The following is a 17,339-nucleotide window of genomic DNA, read 5'->3' on the forward strand; positions in this document are numbered from 1 at the left end:
TTTGGCCATTAAAAAGTAAATAAAATCAGTCTCCCATTCACTGTCTACAGCTGTGATGGCAAATTTCCACTGTGACTTATCTGTTTTATTGTCTGACCACTCAGTGTTTGGCCCTTTTTCTCTAAACAAGGAAATTACTGTTGGACATGGTCAGCGAGGGCCCTCTCAGGTTGAGTACTATTGTGTGTGTGTGTCTTAATCAGCGGCATTTGTCAGCTTAGATAAGGGGCTGGATGGAGATGCAATCTGTGGACCATTCAATGGTTGTCCAGATGTCCCAGTGATGAACTCTTCCCACCCACCATGATCCCAAGGCTTTTATAAGTCGTACACAACCAACACTCTGGGTTCCTTCCTCCTTCAGACAGCATTGCATTCTGTATGACGATTAACCTTCTCTGCGCAGAGAATAAATACTTTAAAGACATGCTTCTTTTCTCAATGTTTCTTAATTTCAGTATCATAGGACTCACTCTGTACTATTAAATTGTTTTTTTCCACCACAAAGCTCCAGGCTTTATATCTCACATAAGAAATAACATATTGGCATTGTTAATTTAGGGTGGTTGTTCCCCTTTAAGTAAATGATCTGAATACTGATATTGGACATCTTGATTGTACTGATGCATCAGTGTGAGCAGCATTTCACTGTTGCAGCTGGTGGACTACTTTAAATACAGGTCAGAAGTTTCAGCCAATGTTTTCTAACTTTGGGACTCCCTCATAAGGGTCACAACATACTTTTGCGTTACATAGTAAATGCTTAGATATATCATTTAAACCCTCTGAGAAGTTTCGAGAGGAAGCATTTGTTTGCTGCAGCTGCAAACAACTTCTATAGAGATCTGAGACGGAGACGAGAGGCCCCAACCACTCACTGATGTTTAGCGGGGTCACAAGCCAAAGAGGTTGGGAACCACTGGTTTAATTCTTTATTCTAAAATAAATGTATTCATTTAATCTTATTTTGTTAACGTCAAATACATTTTTATGTACAGTATATATATATCTGTAACGTAACCAGTAATTATAGTTGTCTCATACACACACACACACACACACACACACACACACACACACACACACACACACACACACACACACACACACACACACACACACACACACACACGGGTAAAACAATTCATATTTACTTTTGAGTCGTAGTTGAGAAGTAAAAAGTAGTATGAGATGGACATGCCGTAGTAACGAATACAAATATACTTTCCACCAATGCATACAACCTCTCTCTTTGAGACCTCTTTGAACCTCTCTCCCACACTGAAACGTACTATGTAGTTTCAACAATTTTGAAATAAATATGCAAAATGTAATGCATCAATTAAATTAGTAAAAGTGGCAAAATATAATCTCCACACTTCTTTTGACCAAGAAATCAAACAGAATAATTCTCTCCACTCAACAATGAGGAGGATGTTAAAATGCTTAATGTTTTTAGTTAAATACGTCCCCTTGTTTTTATTTATTTATTGTTAACTCATGTTCTATATTACAACCCTCAGGACACCTGCTAGTCTCAGCTCTGACCTTTACATCGTTAAACACAACCATTTAGTTTTGTGCAACGAAGAAACCTGTAAACTAATAATTTATACATCTTTATATTCTGGAATCAGGAAAGTGTGCTGTGTATTTTGAAATTCTCCATGTAAATAAAATAAATTAAAAAAACAGCAAGAGTTTACAAATATAGCCATTTTATTAATGACTTGGAAAAAAGCTTAACAACACAAGGAATACATGCATGCAGGGTATGTATAAGCCATTATCCTCCTTTTTCTTATTAACACACATCTCTTACAGTTTGGTACTGCGTTACAGCTGTGAAGCAATAAAATCAATTCATGTATATTTTTGTTACAGACACGTATCAAAAAGACATTTTCCCCCAAAGTGTTTGAAATTAATACTAACAAGTGTTTTCTCCTCTTAAGTCCTCAACCCGTCACCTGCAGGCCAAATCTTCTCTCGGGGCATTTTTTGTTTTGTTTAAATAAACAAATATCAATCATTGTAAATAATAATAATAATAATAATAATAATAATAATAACAATAATAATAATAATTCAAAGGATGAATACAAATTCAAATTCTTATGCAGTACTGCACGGTCAAAAATATTGTTTTATCCCACAATACAGGGCAACATTTTTAAAATCTGTGTTTTATAAAATATTAGGAACGGTTTAAACTTTTCAACCCATATTTTAAATTAAAATGAACCCTCAAACACTGATCTCTCACTTCACTTGATATTAGGAACGTGTGCTGCCAAGGACTAAAGAGTGGGTGTGGAACAGATAGAAAAACGGAAGTCACTACATGGCTCTATCTATCTTTCCCGATCTGGCAGCTGGTCACACATCTGATTTAACGGCAACACTAACTGAGCTGTTCTACACATGGTGATTAAAAAGGAAATCCAAAAACTTTCAGTGTACAGTAAAACTTGGAAGGATAACATTCTTAATCTACAATAGAAATAACAAAAAAAAAAAAAAAAAATAAAATAAAAACTACTGCCCTGTTAAAAAGGGAGAAACTGATAAAAAGAGAGAGCATTGAAACAACGCGGCAAACTGCTGCAGATTCAGAGCGGCCCAGTTCATGAAAGGCTCTCCTGGGTTCAGTATTTCCCTCTCTTGGACTTGCGGGTGGACCGCTTGGTGCTCTTCGCTGCCCCCTTTTTGACTGCTTTTTCTGGGGATGTCTCTTCGGGCGCGGACCGCTTGGACCCACCTTTGGTCGCCTTTTTAACCGCGGGCTCCTCGGGGGACGACTCCTCGGGCTTCGACCGCTTGGACCCGCTCCTCGTTGTCTCCTTTGTGACTACGGCCTCTTCGGGGGACGACTCTCTGGACACCGGTCGCTTGGCCCCCCTTTTGGTCAGCTTTTTAACAGCTGGCGTTTTGGGCTTTCTCGCAGGAGCTCCTCTCTTGACAGGCGTGGCTTTAGGAGGCGGTGTGGATTCCTTCTTAGAGGCCGATGGTTTCCTTCCCCCTCGCTTGGCTGAAGACGCCGCTTTCTTGGCGGGAGACTTCTTTGTGAGGGAGCGTCCCCTGCCTTTAGCTTTCGACTGACTAGAGCTTCGGGACTTCTTGGCCGGTGGGGGACGGCGGGCCTTGGGTGGAGGCCTCTTTTGAGATTTTCTAAAAGCAATTTGAACAGGGAGCTTTAACTTGAGTAGAAGTAGTGTAATTCTAAACATCACATGTGGTTGCATGAATTAACAGAGTAACGCCTGCACACTGACTCCAAACCACACATTCATTTAGATGGACAGCATTTCAAACCCTGTTGGATCTTTGTCAGGTCAAAATGTTCAAAAATGGCTGTTGACAAAAAAAACTCTTCCACTCCATCGACGGAAACTAACACATAAAGTGTGAACAGAGAATGTATGGTGTAATATTAAAATATATACAGTTGTGGTCAAAAGTTTACATACACTTGTAAAGAACATAATGTCATGGCTCTCTTGAGTTTCCAGTTATTTCTACAACTCTGATATTTCTCTGATAGAGTGATTGGAACAGATACTTCTTTGTCACAAAAAACATTCATGAAGTTTGGTTCTTTCATGACTTTATTATGGGTTAACAGAAAAAGTGACAAAATCTGCTGGGTCAAAAATATACATACAGCAACATGAATTAGCAATTTTGGTGACTTAGAAAGTTGTGTCAATGAAATGAGCTTCATAGCATGGCCTCTTAACTTCTTGTGAGTGATTATGAGTGACTACAGCTGGTGACTTCTCTGAGGCCATTTAAATAGGGCTCATTGGATACAAACGCCCACAAACGCTACAATGGGAAAGTCAAAGGAGCTCAGCATGGATCTGAAAAAGCGAATCATTGACTTGAACAAGTCAGGAAAGTCACTTGGAGCCATTTCAAAGCAGCTGCAGGTCCCAAGAGCAACAGTGCAAACAATTGTTTGTAAGTATAAAGTGCATGGCACTGTTTTGTCACTGCCACGATCAGGAAGAAAACGCAAGCTATCACCTGCTGCTGAGAGAAAATTAGTCAGGAGGGTGAAGAGTCAACCGAGAACCACCAAAAAGCAGATCTGCCAAGAATTAGAAGCTGCTGGAACACAGGTGTCAGTGTCCACAGTCAAGCATGTTTTGCATCTCCATGGACTGAGAGGCTGCTGTGCAAGAAGGAAGCCCTTGCTCCAAAAGCGGCACCTTAAGGCTCGACTGAAGTTTGCTGCTGATCACATGGACAAAGATAAGACCTTCTGGAGGAAAGTTCTGTGGTCAGACGAAACAAAAATCGAGCTGTTTGGCCACAATGCCCAGCAATATGTTTGGAGGAGAAAAGGTGAGGCCTTTAACCCCAAGAACACCATGCCTACCGTCAAGCACGGTGGTGGTAGTATTATGCTGTGGGGCTGTTTTGCTGCCAATGGAACTGGTGCTTTACAGAGAGTAAATGGGATAATGAAGAAGGAGGATTACCTTCAAATTCTTCAAGATAACCTAAAATCATCAGCCCGAAGGTTGGGTCTTGGGCGCAGTTGGGTGTTCCAACAGGACAATGACCCCAAACACATCAAAAGTGGTAATGGAATGGCTAAATCAGGCTAGAATTAGGGTTTTAGAATGGCTTTCCCAAAGTCCTGACTTAAAATCCCATTGAGAACATGTGGACAATGCTGAAGAAACAAGTCCACGTCAGAAAGCCATCAAATTTAACTGAACTGCACCAATTCTGTCAAGAGGAGTGGTCAAAGATTCAACGAGAAGCTTGCCAGAAGCTTGTGGATGGCTACCAAAAGCGCCTAATTGAAGTGAAAATGGCCAAGGGACATGTAACCAAATATTAGCACTGCTGTATGTATATTTTTGACCCAGCAGATTTGATCACTTTTTCTGTTAACCCATAATAAAGTCATGAAAGAACCAAACTTCATGAATGTTTTTTGTGACAAAGAAGTATCTGTTCCAATCACTCTATCAGAGAAAAATCAGAGTTGTAGAAATAACGGGGAAACTTAAGAGAGCCATGACATTATGTTCTTTACAAGTGTATGTAAACTTTTGACCACAACTGTAGATTCTTCTGGTAATTGTTCATAGCCTCAACCATAAAGACATTTACATCAGTGTATAATATGATGCATGTGTGTGGAAATGTTCAGGTTTAATACCCTTTTTGTGCTCTGTCATTTAAAATATGTCAATGTTTTGTTTCATGCAACTTAAAACTTCTCAAATTGTTATTGTATTTTGAATTGTTGATTGCTCTCAGATGCGATTCACACCAGCCTCCTGGTACACATATATAGATGCTGTAACCATTTGGACCTGATGAAGATGTGACTGGGATCAAAAAGTCCACGTAGATTTGCGGTTTCGAGTCGGCGTTCAGACTTTTCTCTTTTCATGAGTGTCTTTCTAAATGATGTTAAGGATACTAGGTACAGAATTATTTTGTTTTTCACCCACCTCCTCCGAGAGGGAGCTTCATCCTCAGACTCTTCCTCCTCCTCTTCTTCCTCCTCCTCTTCTTCCTCCTCGTCCTCGTCCTCGTCAGAAGATTCAACCGTCCGCCTCCGCTTGGGTGGTGGGTTTTTCTTTGAAAGGTCATTGAACTTGTCTGGGTACAGGATGGTAGGGCTAAAGAGAAAAATAAAATCATCAGGGCTTTTCTTTTCTTTTTGGCAAATATTTTCTCCAAAGCTTCTAACTTATCAACCGAAAATATAAATTACACTTTGTATGGACAGCCTACTGTATTGACCAAAGAAACTTTTAACCATGTGACAAAGTGTGATAAAGAAAAAAAGGAACTCTCGAGCATGAAATGCTTAAATAATACTAAATGTAGTTGACATACCTCGGGTAGAAGGGGAACGAGAGCTGGTAGGTTCCTGTGAAGCCGTGACCGGTGATCTGCTCCATCCAGCCGAGTACTTTACACTTTGTCAGGGTCCTCCTCAGACTGGCCACTGAAGAAAAGAGTTCTCCTTTTAGTGACAATTTAGGATCCACACACCGTGTAACCAAAAGCTCATCGAGCAGCGCGTTTAGGTTTTTAATGTTAGAAAATTAAAAGAAAGCACACTTCACAAAACAAGTGCTGAAAGTGACATTTTCCTACATCAACCTTAACGTGAGTGTGAACGTTTGTTTCTTTCTCTGCAGGGAACAGCAGCTGTGATCAACTTGCCTTCATGTTGTTGCAATGTAATAAATAGTTTTCATGTTTAAAAATAAATAAAAAGAAAAATCATCCACGGACACCTTCACGTCCATCCTGTGGTATCATCAACTTCTCTGAACTTCAACTTTTCTGAACTTTAACTTTGATTGTTGCAGAATTATCGAGACATACTTCAGATCTGAAAGAACGTTTTCAGAGGCTTTAAGAGTGCTCGCTCATCTTGCATGTTGTTTAAAGGGCAAATAAACCAAAGGTTTCGTAAGGATGCGTGAGAACCGATGCACAAACCAAAACTCCACAGGATCGTATGCTTATGAATAATCTTGTGTGGAGGAAACTAGGGCTGGGCGGTTTAAATTTCCCGTATAATATTAATTTTACATATACCGTCATACCGGTATAGCCAAAACAACTGCTGTCACTCTTCAACAGGAAGCAAAATATATTGTTCGCCACGAAGAAGGCTACGGTTGGAGCTACTTATGTAGTGAGAGGGACCCCTAAATTATGGTTCTAACTTTATAACACAACAATTAATAACACACAACTAATGCTCTTTAACAGGGCAACACCACGGCACACAACAGTTTGTGACACATAAACAATTTGTAACACTAATAATTGTACATTTATAAAATTTCACCGCCGAACAGCATGATGGGTACAGCTCGGTAGCTAGCCATTAGCACAACAGTCTGCTATCTGCTGGTAGAGGCCTCGTCGTGTTACTTAAAGAACAGAAAAGAGCGATGCAGGAGGAACAAAGAGAGACCAGAGATGCACCAATATAGTCTGAGCCCAAGAGAGGAGCTGTGTCTGCTGTTTGAAAGTGTTTTGGTTTTTAAAAAATCCGTCATTTTGCGAGTTTGGAGCCACTGTTGATGCCGCTGGTGGTAGCACGAGCAACTAATATCACCTCAGCAGAAAACGTGAGTTATTTTCATGTAATAGATGCAATCTGAAATGTACACCTTGAAAACTGCAAACCTATCTACGTCATATTTGTATGTTTGTTAAATTATCAGTAGCGATAACTAAATTATATGCTTATTATACATATTACAAACAAAAACACTTTAAAAACAAAAAGAAAATAATTTAAATGATTTATTTTTTGCTTTTTGGTGTATTTTGGTTAGACACATATGCAACGCTGATTAGAGTGTAATATGTGTGGTATTAGTTATAAATGGACGTTGGTACATAGAGGGTGATAAGAAGCTGTACTTGGAGGGTCTTAGGACCCAGGGGAATGTAGGTGAAGGAAGCAGGAAGAATCGGAAGACACACACAAACAGCTGTTCACCGCTTGCTGCAAGTTCTTGTGTTAAAAATGTCCGCTTAATAATTAAACGCTCGATAAAATAATTTTCGTTTTCATTTTAGTTAATGCGTTAATGCAAAAAAAAAAATACCGTGATATACCGTGTAACCGGTATAATCTTACAAAATACCGTGAGGAAACGTATGCATTACACGTAGGAACAGATCTTCAACATCCAGTCTTCAGCTGAATATACTGAATCACCAATTTCTCAGACAGAGTCAGCAGCTTTTAGGAGTGGAGCTCCTCCCTGGTGGCTCAGAGCACTTCGCTGAGATACACGGTTACTTTGCTTCCTCATTAAAGCATTGTGATTAGTCAAAAAATAAAATGGCTGATTCACTTTAAAACGGTGCTTTTATAGGCCTAGTTTTGGGCAAAACTTAAGTTTGACCCAACAACTGACTGAATGTACCACTGAACTAAACAACAGTCAGAAAACAGTGCTGGGAAACAACAGCATTATGAACAGTGATGCGTTCAATGACTGGTGTGTGTACTGAAGTGAATTTGAACGGTGACCTTGTGAGTGTGTGGGGGTATTAAGTCAGATACGAGTGAAACTATGAGCGTCTGCAAAATAGCAACACAACGGATGGACAGCAGAGATTATGTTGCTTCCTTTTGTGTGTAAACTGTTGGAATCCATTATACTCAACATGAAAATCAAATGGCACACTTATATTTTTGGAGTAAATTTCGTGTGCTTTTCCAACTGAAAACCAATCATTTGAAAATTAATGCTTTTTTAAATTACTAAAGGAAACAGTCAGACGTCAGCAGCGTCCCGCTAAGTCATGTAAGAGAGAGAGGAGTCATACCTAATTGGTACTCCTTTCTATCCTTGTTTGCGTCCACTAGGTATCTGCGCAGAGTGGTGGTGCTGCAGGTTTTAGGTTCATTCATGGCTGTGATGGCGGCTGTGATGGCTTCCTCCAAGTTGCTGCCCTTCAACAGGACCTGGTTACCAGTACGCTTCAGCTGTGACAGTCGGGATATGAACATTGCTTTAGGACATCAGGTTGTAAGCCTGTCACTGAATCTGTAGCTTCAACTGTGTTGTAGAGCACTTTACCTGGAAAGTCCCATTGGCTCCTTTCCCAGTGATTTGGTCCAGATGTCCTTTCTCGACTGCCCTCACCAGGGCTGACTTTAGTAGATCTGGCCTGAGGGCAAACCGGAGTCATTAAATCATTAATATATCCAATAATAACAACTTATTACACTATTATACACCCATTTTTATAAGTTACTGAGCCACTAAAATAGTGTGTAGCTGAGTATCTTTAAAAACGTGTTAGAATTAAAAGTAATAGATCGTTAGCTGCAGAGTTCCATAAAACAACATTCAACAGGAAAAAAATTGTCTGTACCTGTTTTTGATGTTTAGGTTGGGGAAGTGCTGCTCCAGGTATTTCTTGATCAGGTAGTAGGAGGCCTCTTTGGGCTCACAGAGCCGAGTGATGATGAGAGGAAGAGCATCTCCCAGAGCCTCAGCCCTCACAGCTGGTTTCTGCAACACCATCCGGTAACATGAATGACAATTACAACCAAACACACCCGAGAAAATGACAAAAGGAAACTGTTGACACTACTCTAGTAACAAAAGGATTAGATCGATGAAACTAGTGCCGGGTGGTTTTAATTTCCCATATGATATACAGAAGATAGTGTATTGAGAGAGTATCCATAACTGCGTACCCTTCTCGGTCATGGTTACAACAAAACAGTTAATAACCCCCAGACAACTATTTTTAACAGTATAAAACACAATAGCACACAACAAAATGTGACGCATAAACATTTAGTAAAAAGCTACAGACAGTCGGGACGATTTCAATGATTAAATCACTGGATTCAATCTTTGCTTCAGTCAAACTCTTATCCTGACAATGTAACAACGTACAGTCGCACACTTTTCAACAACTTAAAAAAAAAAAAAAAAAAAAAAAAAAAAAGCAATACTGTTGATGCCAGAAAATCACCCAAACAAATAGTGGAGGGAGGCTTCGGCAGACTACGTTGGATGCAGCGTGTGGGAGAAGTATAGATAGATAAACAAAAGCAGGACAAGCTAACAAATGCCACAGCGAAGTGGATAGATACAAACTGCAGGCCGATTAGTATTGTGGAAGATGTCGGTCTGAGGAACGTTCTTAGGATCGCAACAAATGATGGCACGTATGAGCCTCCCTCGAGACGCACCATCACAAGAAGAATACACGAGTTGTATGAAAAGGAGAGGACTACAAAAGCGACGGCGTTACAACGTGCACCAACTGTTGCTCTCACTGGAGACTACTGGACATCGCTGGGTAACCATAATCACCTCAGAGTTACAGTGCATTATATTGATGAACAGTGGGAGCTGCATTTACATGCTCTGACCGTAATGAAAACAGAAGACAGACATTTTGCTGAAACGTGCGCGGAACATTTTATTCATGTTGCACAGCAGTGGAACCTTTCAAATGCGCGCACACACACACACACACCAACATGTTTGTATACTATATGTGCTCCTGACTGAAGAATAAGCCACCATAAACCTATTAAAGACCCAGTCTTGCCATAAATAACCTTTAGATATATCGCCAGAATCTTAAAAGAATACTGTGATACAGATGTTTGATCATACCATCCAGCACTCTATGATATATTGTACTGTGTTCTACTTAAGGTGTTCCTCAGTCCTTTAGATCAAGTTGGACATCGATGAAGAAACAATGCATTTTGGGAAATATGCTTATACGCTTTCTTAAGATGAGAGGAAGAGCACCACGACCGTTATCTCTGTCCATTATATATATGAAGATACCGCCAGCAGCTGGTTAGCTTAGCTTAGCAAAGAGGCTTGAAACAGAGCTTAGCATCTCTGAACCCTCTATTTAACTCACGTTTGCTTATTCTGTACAAAACACAAGCATGACCACGACCAGCAGAGTCTCCAGGAAGTTGCTGCTCCATGTTGAGAAATAGGCCGGCACTTAACTATTGTACATCACTTCCGACCTTTGCGGTGACATACCTTAGTGGAGGTGGACTGCTTCCCAATGGCGAAGGTTCCTGAAAGGCCTTTACCCTTTAGCTGTGTGAGAGACAGATCAATAACAAGAGTAAGCAGACCTGACACATTCCTGTGTTCCTACACACTTTAATGAGCATCTGTGAAATAGACCAATCACTAAAAACTGTCAAGCTTTAGATTCCCCCAAAAGGTTGAAGCTGTTTACAAGGAGCTCTAAAATGTAAAGTTTGTTGAGTGTTTCAAACCTTTCAAAACTAGAAATTTGAGAGCACAGGTCCAAGTAAAGGATTTTACGGTGTGTGTTTGCGCTAACATTAGCTGCAAACATTAGTCCAGCTAACTATCGTACAGCCTACAGAAGGAAGCGCTACTGTCAAGACTGAGCAGCATTTCAAAATACATGATTTTGTGGAGTTAGAAGTTATGTTGAACCTGTTCACATCTAACACACCCACCGTGGAGTATTTCTCCACCGTGAGGAAGCTGCTTGTGGATGCTATCACTTGCTGATGCTAACGTTAGCAGCTCTATCTGGCTCTTAAGTGAATTTTGGGAAGTTTACACTCCAGCAACACCATTCAAACTCGTAATCCCCACAGGACTCTGGTTTTAAAACGAGTCTGTTTTAAAACGAGTCGGATAGAAATTATAAGATGTTTTGCCCCAAGATAACATTCTGTACCCGTTTGATGGTTCCCCTCTCCAAATGTTTCTTCATTGCTTTCTTGATGAGAAACTTCTTCTTGTTGAGCTCCATCTCCGGGTATTTTTTCAGAATATATTTCATGAAGGACTGGTATGAAACTCCAGACTTGTTATTACAAGACTGTAAAGAAAGACAACAAGAAATCAGATTTAAAAAAGAAAAAAACGGTAAAAAACCAACCCCTGTGATCGACTGCGTTGATGATTTACAGGGTTCCTACACACCGTAATAGCTTCGATGAGAATATTATCCACTTTGTTTTGATTGCCTGCAAAGTTGGCAACGGGACGCTTTTTGCTGCCAGCGACGCTAGCCCACGCAGGAATCGTCCTTTTCACCTTCTTGGCTTTGGCTTTCACGTACTTGTAGCCATCCTTCAACCTGCCGCCAAAGAGGAGGAGCAAGACACAAGTTCAGTGAAGTGGTTCGATCCTTTAGAAGCGATATTTCACTGTGATTTTTACCACCCTTATCTATATCACATCCTCACCTTAGTAGGAGAACATAGCAGTGTGTTGCACACTGTCCAGCCGCGCAGTCCTTGCATTTGTCCCTTTGTCACCGACGGGAAAGACAAAATGAAGTTTGAGAACATCTGTCTTTATGATCACCATGTAATTTGACCCTCCCTGGATTGCTATGCTAGTGTACTACGTGCAGAAAAGTCAATGTTTGCTTTGTCGAGGTCCGTGAGAAGACATGGAGGAGAAACTATCAACGAGGAAAGCCAGGTTAAATATCACTAATACCTCATCAACTACAGCAAAATGGGAGTTTCCCCCCCACTTGTTTCTTTATAATGTCCGAGGACATGTTTTTGAGAAACGTTCAAAGTTTGTTACTTTGTCATGAAGAAAAAGGTCTATGAGGCTTCTCTTTTAATTTTTTTTATTCAGAATATATTTTTCTGATTATCTTTTTGAATAAATGGATAAACAAAATTAATTTTAGCATTGTTCTGCATGTATGTAGATAACGCCGCCCCGTCTTTGAACTTTCAGATGTGAACTGAGCTGGTAACAAATAGTCTTTGGTGACGCTTACGTCTTTTCCTCCCGAATTCCTCCAAGACTGCGGACAAAGGGACCGATACATCTGTCTGATATCCATCGAATGAATGCGGCCGTGACGAGTCACATTTAAATTAAAAAGCCAGGAATGTCTCCCCGTGTGTGCTTCGCGTTTCTCGAGAACCGCTTATCCAACCCACTTCCAACTCGCCGGGTGTTTTGCTGGGGACTCAATGGAGAGCTTTTGTCCAATTTTGTGCAATTTGGACTCGCGACATGTTTGATAGTAATTAAGTTTGAATTGACAAGCGAGCAGCGCTCTGTTCAGTAGCTGGGGCGGGGCCTCACGGCTCTGCAGAGTCCGGCATGTGGTCTGCGGCTCATTGAACGCAGTTCACTCTGCAACCAAACTCTTCTTCACTTTCCCTGGAGTCAACACAAGCGCACAGCCGTCACAGAAGCGGTCTAGCTTTACTTTTCTCCTTTTCTCTAATTGGTTATGTTTGGCAGTGGCAGAAGAAGTGGGCCCACTCCAAACTTCTTAAACTATTAATAGTCAAACTATTAATACAGCACAATACAAAGTACTGTGTTTAAAAGTTGACTTCAAGTGAATAGTGAAAGAAAGGTACTATCAGAACAATGAACTTGTATTTTATTTAACTGTTCATGGTGGAGCTCTAATATGGTGCTGGATAGTTTGATGAATAACAATGCATCATATTGAATTTATTTGTGCATTAAATCTGAATCTTAACCAGTAGCATTTCTCTGTCAGGTAAATGTAGTACTACAATGTTTTCCTCTGAAGTAGAAGTACACATTAAGTTAGTAGTATACAACAGAGTTGTATATTGTTTTATGTGCTTGGGCTGCCTTTTGTACGTTATTTCTTAAATACAATGAGTTAGAATAATAACGCAATCCAATGTTTTTCATACCTAAACATCATAATAAATCTATATCCGTTTGCGGTATTGGTCTTTGATAATGTTAAATTGTAAACAACCAATCCGTGTTATAAGTGACAGGAGGAGAGCTGGTAAAGTTGGCAGCATCGCTAATGGACTACAAACGAAGGTTCTGTTTAGTTACATTATGATGCATTCAGGCTCTGTTCGGTGAAAATGAGTATTGGGCGGAGGTAAATTATAACGTCATCATGATGCGTTCTATAAAAGGTAGTGTTAGTGAGAAACGTTAATAAATCCAGTTGTGTGAAGGAGATGTTTTCACAACAACAAATAGATATTAGAGATGAACTATGACCCGTTTACACTCTAAGCAGCTTATAATACATCATTAAAACTACTCATGACAAGATTTGTTTTAATCCATAAAAATACAATATTTTATTTCCTTATTTACACTGTGTTTTTATGAAGAAGAAAAAACTATAGATGACCCAAACAAAGTAAAAAGGAGAGTTTTTGATGGTTTAAACTGACTTCAAAACATGATCAGGGATCTGTAAAAGTTATATTTGCTCCCTTTTTTGTTTCGTGTAGATCCAATTTTTGACCGATACGCGACTGCGATCCGTGATACGATCCGAACCGTGAGTTTTATGATCCATTGCACCACTACTTGGGTGTGTGCGATTCAACTATGTCACGGCAGATGTGGTTTTTGTGTCAGGACCCAACAAAGCGCTGTGTCGAGTGTAAAGTATTTTGTATGAGCGGTTCTCGAGAAAGCTGCAAGCAGCAATACCACAGATTAAGCCCCCGGCCCGTTCTGAACAGGCATGTTTTTAAAACGGGCACTGCGCTAGTCCTTTGGAAATGCAACACTGCAACCGTGAGAGGAGCAGCCTGCTGTTATCCAGCAGAGGTAAGGATAATATAAACAGATAAAAGTGCTATCAAAGTGAAATATCGCAGCGTTCAGAGTTGCACACTAGCTCTCTGGTGAAACTCACTCTTGCTTCTCTGTCCCTTCTTCTCCCTTCTCCTCCGCGGGCTCTTCGGCTTTCTCCCCATTCTCTGTGGGCTCCGTCTCAGCCGTGGCCTCCTCGACCTCCTCTACCTCGGCTGGCGCGGCTGACGGTGCAGCTGGGTCCTCTTCGGCGGCGGGTGACTCCTCTGAGGACGCCTCAGCCTCTGTGAGGAGGAAATATGTGCAACAATGCTGAGAATATCACATTTTTCTCTTCTAAATTTAGCAGTTGACTGACCATTCCTCTGTGGAAGAATCGTCTTTTGAAATGTTCTATTTTGTATTCTGCTTTGGGAAATTGTTTGAAATTAAGTCATGGCAATTTATAAAGAGAGCCACTGAAGGAGCATTTTTAACTGCAAAACACTGGCATATGTGTTAATACATGTATAAATACATGATTAGAACGTTAGCACCCACAAATATACTTTGCAACCCATGTTGCGTCAGGACGCTGGTATAGGGTTTAAACAGGATAGAGAGTCTACAACATGCAACAAAAGTCTCCGACAATTTCATGTGCATGTTGCCGTGATTCTCCTAAAAAACAAAACAAACAAAAAAAACATACTTATGGGACCCAAAGACTGTTCTGGTTGTGCGCGACGGTTTCGCCTCTCCAGCATGAGATTCCCCTTGTTTTGTCTGACATCCACACTGTGGTGCACTATTTGACCTTGTGGCAGCTGATTGGCCACATCTGCTTTAGCTAAGCCTGGACCTGGACTTGACTTAAGGGACATTACTTAATATCAATGTTTTAATAAAGACAGTTGGGATTTTTGCAATCAAAACGTTGGACTAACAGCTTAAATGTTTATTTTTTTCTCCCTTATTTTAAAAAGGGTTTCATGCAGTATTATGAACTTTTTTTTAAATGTGGCATCTTATCAACGACATCCACATGATCTCTTCAAAGATCATTCAATTCTGATATAAGTTTGCACGTAAGCAGCAGAAATAGTCTGACATTTTATCAGTTCTAAAAACAACATGCCCACACATGCATCTGTAGACTGACCACAGTCACTGTGCAATGAGTGCCGGTGACTGCGCGCTCACGGGTCCTTTAGTTCAGGTGATGGACGACCCCAGCCTTACCTTTCTCTGCTGCAGCGGAGGGGGCCTTCTCCGGGGTCGGAGTCGCTGCTACTCGGCGTATCGGCATCACACGAGATTAACCTGGATGAGGAAAATTAAACACGCACACGAACAAGACAAAAAAAGCACGTTAGCACACAACACTGGTTTGGTGCCCATTCCTGTGTACGTGCGTGGTTAAACATGGCGACATCGTAAAGCCCACTTCATTCATTTGGGCCCCATTCTCATGGAAACAGAAGAAAGGCTGCTGCACTTGTGATTCGCCAAAATCAACCACCTTCAAGATGGTGCAATGCACTTTGGCTTAACCGCCAGTCTCTGCCAGTGGATTTCGATAATTTGCACACGAGCCAGAAGATGAGTTGCCAGAATTTTTTCGGCAATTTCGCCATTTTGTCCGTTGGTTTATACACACAGTAATGGCGTCGCACAAGGTAGAAATTTCATTTCAGTTGCATTGAGTTAAGAGCCACCAGCCTACGAATCCTTTCCAGCATCGCATCCGTGCAACTTCACATTTAGAGAGTGACTCAACATAACACGGATCAAACTTACCTCTTACTAGTGAAGAAAAAGTGAGCTACTTTGGAGTAAATTTCTGCACGATCCTTTATTTAGATTTCACTGTTTACGAGCCCCGCCCCATTAGGACCGTTGGTTACGTCGCAGCGTCACAGAGCACGTAGAAGGATCCCCACTGTCATGGCCGCCGACACTTACCTTTTAAAATCAATTCTTGATTATCTCGTCGCTGCCGTTGTGTAGCCGACCGAGGCTAACGGAAAAGATGCTAGCTAGCAAAACAACGTTTTTTAAATTTCTTTCGATATAGTTTCTAAAAGCTCAACATGATACTGCAATTGTTTGTCGTTATTTTGAGTTACGTTGATATCGTCTACCATACAGTTCAATACAATCTGAGCACATTGTCAAGTCAACCGCGATAAATAAATTATTAACGTATAAGCATTCAGAAACTACAGCCCTGACGAGGTTTTGAGAGGTCGCCTGTGGCAAAGACTCATGGGAGCTGTAGTTGTCCAACAAAGTTAAAATGAAGACGAACACACATTTTCTTATTCAAAACAGTAGTAGATACACAATAATAATAAAATAGACAAAACATTAGAAATATACTTAAACGTTCTAGTTGCATCATTATCTAGTTTAAATTCGGACTATTTCACCACATTGGGGCCCCATTAAGAATTAACCTTCTTAAATAAAGTCCATGGATGTTACAATTATTTTCAGGTTCATTATCTGCTTATTATTTTCAAAATTAATGGATTAATCATTTGATCTTTGAAATGTCTGAAAATTGTGAACGATGCCTGTCACAATTTCCTGATTTGACTTCCTCAAATCCCTTATGCTGTCTGAACATTCAAAAACCCAACGACAGAGTGACGTACAACAGAAAAGCAGTACATTCTCACAATCAAGAAGCTGACATTTTCAATCAATCATCAGTCAATCAACCAATCTATTAATCTGAGCTCAAGTCTCCATGTTCACACTGGGTGCCGAAAATTATTTGTGGGTGATCCAAAATCAAGTCAACTGCTGTAAAGACGAGCAAATGCATCAGATATGGATAAGGCAAGCCCCATTTGGTGATCTGATCAGCATGTGATCCCGCAGACATTGTAATATGAATGCCAGTGCATGCCTGACCACATTGAAACACATCTCAACTAGATATATACACAATTTAGACATATATTAATAAAATATATATAAAAAAGTGCAGTCAATTACAAGAGAAAGGACCTGCTGCAACTATTTCAAAGCCAAAAGGCACAAGTTGGGAGTTAATTAATAATGTTTGTCGATGCTTTAATTGTCTCAGCAGAACAAATCAGTGACTCCAGCTGCTCTTGGGGCCGCATCATACAGCTGCTCCTCTGAAGATGCTGAGGTGTTACCCGAAAAACGGGAAAACGGAACACACACACTTCCAAAAGAAACAAATCTGGCAACCCTCATCTTCAAACACCAACCAAACAAATCATGACAATGAGCAATTTTAAA

The 17,339-nt window shown here is 40.5% G+C and overlaps 1 protein-coding gene across 2 annotated transcripts; it reads right to left on the bottom strand.

Moving 5' to 3' along the window:
* Positions 1-1,701: 1,701 nt before the first annotated feature.
* On the bottom strand, positions 1,702-15,949 carry hp1bp3 (heterochromatin protein 1, binding protein 3). Of its 2 annotated transcripts, XM_068712551.1 has the most exons (13): positions 15,861-15,949; positions 15,303-15,383; positions 14,185-14,365; positions 11,744-11,806; positions 11,478-11,634; positions 11,230-11,373; positions 10,548-10,607; positions 8,893-9,032; positions 8,595-8,685; positions 8,341-8,500; positions 5,869-5,980; positions 5,478-5,648; positions 1,702-3,171 (listed from the first exon to the last, which is right to left on the bottom strand). In XM_068712551.1, exons 2-13 carry the CDS (start codon positions 15,367-15,369, stop codon positions 2,649-2,651), a joined length of 1,869 nt encoding a protein of 622 aa, XP_068568652.1. In that variant the 5' UTR covers positions 15,370-15,383; positions 15,861-15,949; the 3' UTR covers positions 1,702-2,648. The 2 variants fall into 2 exon arrangements, with proteins under 2 accessions (XP_068568652.1, XP_068568653.1); XM_068712552.1 differs by lacking the exon at positions 11,744-11,806.
* Positions 15,950-17,339: the final 1,390 nt, after the last annotated feature.

This window comes from Cebidichthys violaceus, unplaced genomic scaffold (genome assembly GCF_023349555.1).
Source record: "Cebidichthys violaceus isolate CVI_PGR_0920_01 unplaced genomic scaffold, fCebVio1.0.p SCAF_17, whole genome shotgun sequence".
Lineage (NCBI taxonomy): Eukaryota > Metazoa > Chordata > Actinopteri > Perciformes > Stichaeidae > Cebidichthys > Cebidichthys violaceus.